This window comes from Condylura cristata, unplaced genomic scaffold (assembly GCF_000260355.1).
Source record: "Condylura cristata isolate star-nosed mole 26May11 unplaced genomic scaffold, ConCri1.0 scaffold00036, whole genome shotgun sequence".
NCBI lineage: Eukaryota > Metazoa > Chordata > Mammalia > Eulipotyphla > Talpidae > Condylura > Condylura cristata.
This window is the reverse complement of record NW_004567137.1, coordinates 10,904,307-10,910,201: the sequence shown is the minus strand read 5'-3', so window position 1 is coordinate 10,910,201 and position 5,895 is coordinate 10,904,307. Positions and strand designations below refer to the sequence as shown.

Below are 5,895 nucleotides of genomic sequence, written 5' to 3'. Positions count from 1 at the left end.
TCGGGGGGGTGGGGGAGTTGGGAGGGCGGGTCAGCAGTGCGGGGGTGGGGGCTGCTGCCTCCGTCGCAATGGAGTCCCCGCCGTCTGCCGACTGGCTGAGAGCAGCCCGGCCGCGCCTGTTCTCTCCTTCCTCCCCCCCCCCTTTTTCCTCCCTCGCCCAGCCCCACCCCATCTCTTTTCCTCTAGGTTCTGTGTCGCGCCGCCCCCACCCACCGTTTTTGATCCCATTCCCCACTCCACCCCCACAACATGTCTCTGGTATATGGTTTATCCCTTATTTTAAGTGAGGACACTGACACAGGAAATCTAATGGGTATTTCCCAGACCACGACCTTGTTATTCACCAGGCTGATGTGGGGAGCCAGGTGTTTCAATGAAAGGATGCGTCAAGGTGTCCACGTGGAGTAGGCATCTAGTGACTGTATTTGTCCGATGCATGTATTTTATCCCACGTAATTTGTAGAGAACTTAAAGACCTCCATAACTCAATCACTTTTGAAAAGTGTTTGTGATATTTCTTCAGAGTTAACAGTAAAAACCACCTTTTTGTAGCACTTAAAGTAACAAGTGAAATATTTCACTATACAGCTGCTTGTTTTTTTGTCTTATTGTAGCTATTTTTTTTTTTTAATGTTAAGACCTTTCTCCTCACAAATGAAGGATCCGTACTGAGATTGTATTAATTCTTGCAAAACAGGGCATATGATTAGGGAAATGTCATTTTGCTGTACTCCCCTGTAAAACTCACTGATCTTCTCTTCAGTCACTGTCTTGTTTGAATACTGTAGATTCCATATATATTTTCATGGAGTCAAGACTACCAAGTTTGTGATTAAGGACTTTCCCAGGTAGTTTTAAAAAGTGGCAGTGATGAGAACAGTGATGAGAAAATGATGCATGTCATCAAAAACTGTAAGGGAATGTGGAAATAAAAACCTTTTCATTTGCTGCAGCATGGGGGAATGGTTTTTTTCCTCTCGTTTTGATTTCTGCCAATGTTGTAGTATAAATAATAACTAAAAGCATATTGTGTGAGTTGAACTTCACATACAGTGGGCTGTTAGGATTTCTTTCTTCTTAGGCATCACCACGGCTGCTGTTTGTGTTTATCCTGCTCGGGTCTGTGATGCAGTGAAAGCACTAAAGGCTGCAGGCTGTAACATCCCAGTGGCGTCAGGTAAGATTGGTGACTTTTGTTGTTCTACACACTTGCAGTTCTTCAGCTCTGACTCCATAGGGGTATTGCAGTTTTATACTATGATTTTGATCAGTTTCATACATCTAACTGGTTGCATGTGTTCATTCTTTTAGCATTTCCTTATTACCGACAAAGTAGCTGACATTATATTAATTCCCAAGGATACAGAACTGTACCCTGTCCTTAAGGAAACTTGTTTGCTTAGCAAGAATAGTCAAAAAACAATCATTGTGCAGAATCAGTGTTTATTTTTATAAATGTAAACTGCAATAATACAGATAGGCAGTGACAGTTGTTACTGAGCAGGGAGAGATTTATTCTGCCAAGGTTGGTGACCTTCACAGAGTAAAGGATTACTTCTTATAGGAGGTACGAATGGACTGGGTCTTGAAAAAAAGAGGAGTTGACAATGTTGATAGGAAGGGGAATGGCTCAGAATCATGGATCGGGAACTGAAAACTGTTTGCACCACTGCTTCCTTAGGTAGGACCAAGAAGAGGGGTCAGGACTGAAGCTGAGAGGTGGATTGGGGTAGAATTACATGGGGAAGCCTGGCCGTGGTATGGCCTTTGCGCTTTCTGCTCGTGATAGGGAGCTCACTGAGAGGTTTTACACAGAGACATGCTGCGACCAGTTTCATGATGGAGTAAGTTAGCTGATGAGAACCGACGAAGTAGAGAGGGTGAAATGCAGTTAGGACGACATACTGAAGTCTGTAGAAATCAAGAGAGTTGCCCAAAAGCCAGGAAGAAAGAGCAGAAGGTATGTCAAGAGGAATTGACTTAACATAGACTCTGTGGGGCTTGGCATGAGAGAAAGGAAAAGCCTCTAAGTATGTGAAGATGGATAAATAGACAGATTCCACATTTATAAGCTATTAGAGGAGGCTTACAAATTTGCGCTCCTCATCTTGGCCCAAGGCCTCTGCTGCAACCATGCTCCACGAGGTCTTCAGTCAGACCAAGAAGCATCCAAGCTCTGTTCTCCATTTTGTATTTATGAGATCAGGAGCAGCACTTTAAGTCACATAAATGGAGTTGTTCAATCTCGGCGTCACGGAGTCAGAAGGGATTACCCAGGACCTTGGAATTAACCGTTCCCGTCATCAGTACAAGCTCTACTTAGTGAGTGCTGATGACAGCAAGCTGGAGAAAGATGGTGTTGGCATCCAAGTGAAATATTTCACTATACAGCTGCTTAAAATGAAGGTCTTCCACAAGCCATTGGCACAGCTTTCTTCTTAACTAGGAAATTGTTCCCCTCTACATACACCAAATCATGTAGGTGTGTTGTTTTGGGCTTTACACTGATAAGTAAGTACCTGGAACTTGGTGGTGGATGTGAGAAGAATATCTTGGTTCTATGAAGAAGTAGTCCATAATGCTCATTATTTTATTAGAGATACCTCAAAAGAAACAGTGTATGATACTTATATACATTTTTGTGATGATCCCCAAAGTATTTGGCAGCTATTCCCTTTATCACCCTTTTTCATCAGTCTCAATCAATTCGGCTTTTCCTTTCTATAACTAAGAATCATGCTTTCCTGGATTTTACCAATTATTATTTTATTAATATCAGGAAACCCAATAAATGGGAATGGAATTAATGACATGCATGTAAAAAATACTAAGTTTTCAAAAGTGTGGTTGCATTTTCCTTTTCCTTACACTTAGTCCTGCTCTTCCCTCATCTGCCTCTACCCCAATTTTCAGAAGTAATTAGATGTTTTCCCTCTTGCAGTCACTTCCCTTTATTCTCAGTTGCTTGACTGTTACAGACAGGCAGTGGGAAGAGCTTAAATTACAACAGCTAAACATGTGAATCATAAATCATGAATACAGAGAGAACCAAATCAGTTGGAATTAGCTGGTGTCTATGAAGAGAAGGCTGCTACTATTTTATCACATTGTTTTGGTAATGTTTTCTTAATGACTCTCTACTGAAAGCACCCTCTTATTTTTATTTTCTCTTTGTATTTTTTTTAAAAGCCCCCTTTAGAAGCCTCAGAGTAACTTAGTTGTAAGTCTTCCAGAGCATATAATAGTAATATTTATTCTAGCACCAATGTGATGTAAGATATTATTCTGTTTCTTCATGCCAACCTTTCAAGATGTGCATATAGTTCTTAAGTGTAATTACTGCCTAGTCTGAATAGTAATTTTTATTGGTCTGAAATTCTTTGTTGAGATACTAACCACTTATCTCTCCCCCTCTCTCAATTTCCTTCCTCCTTTCCATTTTTTCTTTCTTTTTATTAGTTGCCACTGGCTTTCCAGCTGGACAGACTCATTTAAAAACACGATTAGAAGAGATCAGACTGGCTGTGGAAGATGGAGCTACAGAAATCGACATTGTAATTAATAGGACCTTGGTGTTGACGGGCCAGTGGGAAGGTAGGTGCATGTCCTTACCTGCAAAGGAGACATAGTTCTCTCCTGGTGAAGCATGGTGAGGACCCAGCACGAGGCAGTAGGTTTTGGAGGTCATAGTTCTAGAAGACAGGACTATAGATCAGAGGATGAATCTAGGAGAGAAAACATAGGTAGGATGGCCTGCCCTTGTGCCTCCCATAAATCTAGGCAGCTTCCTACTAGCAGGTACTCTTAAGATAACCTTTGAGTGCTTAGTTATTTCATACAATGCATTAACATTTATTTTGAATATATATACATATATATAACTGTAATCAAGTCTCTTATGCAAAGTTTATTTTTATAAGGTATTTTTTTATAATTAGATATTAAAGAAAAAGGTTTTACCTCTGCCTTAAATATATTTTACATACTGACCTGGCTGATAGATAACAGTACAATTCTCTACTGCAAAATATATATATATATATACTATTATTGTTAGTTTAGAATTTTTTTAATGATAAAGATAGACTAACATTGTGTCTTTAGAATATATGAATATCAGGGTCCTCCCTGGTGGTGCAGCAGGTTAAAACACAGCACTGCAAAGCTGGCCATGGCTGCTTTGTGGCAGGTTGGGTGTGAGTTCTATACCGCCCTGGAAGTCCACAGTCACTGCAGACCTCTCCTGTTTTGCTCGCTGCTCCCCTCTGCAGTGTACATAGTCAATCTGCCTGTTCTGTCTCTGGTGAAGCCTCTCACCACCCCTGCAGTCTGGCCTGTACCCCAGTACTGTATGCATAAATAAATAAATCTTAAAGAAAATAAAAGGCAAATAAAAAAGGATATATGAGTATCAGGTATGGCATATTTTTACTAATTATGGGAGTTATACCTGCTCTCTATTAAAAACAAAAATTCTAACCAGTGTTAAAAGAAACAGATGTGCCACATAATCTCATCACCTAGAAAGGATCCCTGATACAATGTGCAAAACTACTTTCAGACTTTTTCCCCTTCATTTTTACACACATGTAATTCCCACCTTTTTAATAGTTCAAATGAAAAACAGAATTATATTTAGTATATTTTTCCTTGACTTATTTACTGGGCTTGTTAATATCCCATGGATATCTTTGTGTGATGCTTCCTATCATACGATCATTCCATTTATCTTCTCAGTTGTCAGTCCTAATTGCATTGTTTGTTGCTCTTGGTTGGGCCCTCCCTTATGGCACAACAGGTTAGGGTGTAGCACTGCAAGCTAGCTGCAACCACTTCAGTGTGAGTTCGAGCCCCAGCCCTGGAGGTGACCCACCTGGTGCAGCAGACCTCTCCTGTCCCACCTGCTGCTCCCCTCAGCAGTGTACTTTGTTGATCTGCCTGTTCTGCTCCCCACTCTGTCTCTGGTAAATCCTCTCACCCCCCTGCACCTCTGGGCTGTACCCCAGTTCTGTATGCATAAATAAACAAATCTTTAAACAAAAAAGAATTACTCTTGGTTATGCCACAAAGATTTCTTCAGTGGTTTACACGTGCAGGGATTTATTCTCTTATATAAAGTCTGAGGCAGCATTGAAGGAGTCCCATGGGAGCCCTGCCAAGTTCTTCTAGACACTTTTACCTTTTTCTGCTAGAGCCTATGCCTTCTACACTCACTCTCAAGGGCAGTCTATGTCTTGATGCTTCTGAAACCCCAGCTTCATCTAGACAGCAGTGAAGAAGGGCTCATCTGACCCCCAAATCTCATACAACGCTATTGGCCTGAATTGAATTACATGGCCATACTTGGCTGTGAGTGAAGCTCGAAAATGTAGTCATTTAGCTTGGAATATTAGCTATTTTCCTGTCCATTCGTAAGTGTGTACATTTCTATACCTTGATGGAAAGGAGAGAGAGAAGTTTGGGTAGGCCAGGGAAGTACCCTGAGCCATAATGAGTTAAAATAGCATATGATAATAAAAAGCAGAACAGCAAAGAGCCAGGCAAAGCAACAATAACAGAATATTTAAATACAGAAATACATAAAGTCAAAAAACACAGCCACCTGGACTGGTAGCTGAGGGCACAAGTCAAGAAATTCCAGTAGTCCCTGAAAGCATCATGCATCCCAGCACTGTATGATCACTAATACAGCAGTTCCAAATGATCTAGAAAGAAAATGTAAGCCCATTTCCACTGCTTTATACTCCCAGTTCTACTTATCTACATAATAAATCCTTGCCAGATTAAAATTCTTAGCAACTCACACATTCGTTTTTGTGTTTTTGGCTTCGTTCCTTTTTTTATGGTTCATGAGTGCTTTGGCCAATAACAGTGTGTGTGTATATATATATATAT

General features: G+C 40.7%; 1 protein-coding gene across 1 annotated transcript in view; it reads left to right on the top strand.

The window, feature by feature from the left end:
• DERA (deoxyribose-phosphate aldolase (putative)) overlaps positions 1 to 5,895 on the top strand; it is an 89,213-nt gene that overhangs the window by 28,932 nt on the left and 54,386 nt on the right. The window contains exons 4-5 of the mRNA XM_004693244.2: positions 1,082 to 1,177; positions 3,460 to 3,594. Of these exons, the coding sequence (XP_004693301.1) occupies positions 1,082 to 1,177; positions 3,460 to 3,594 (231 nt within the window). The remainder of the gene's footprint in view (positions 1 to 1,081; positions 1,178 to 3,459; positions 3,595 to 5,895) is intronic.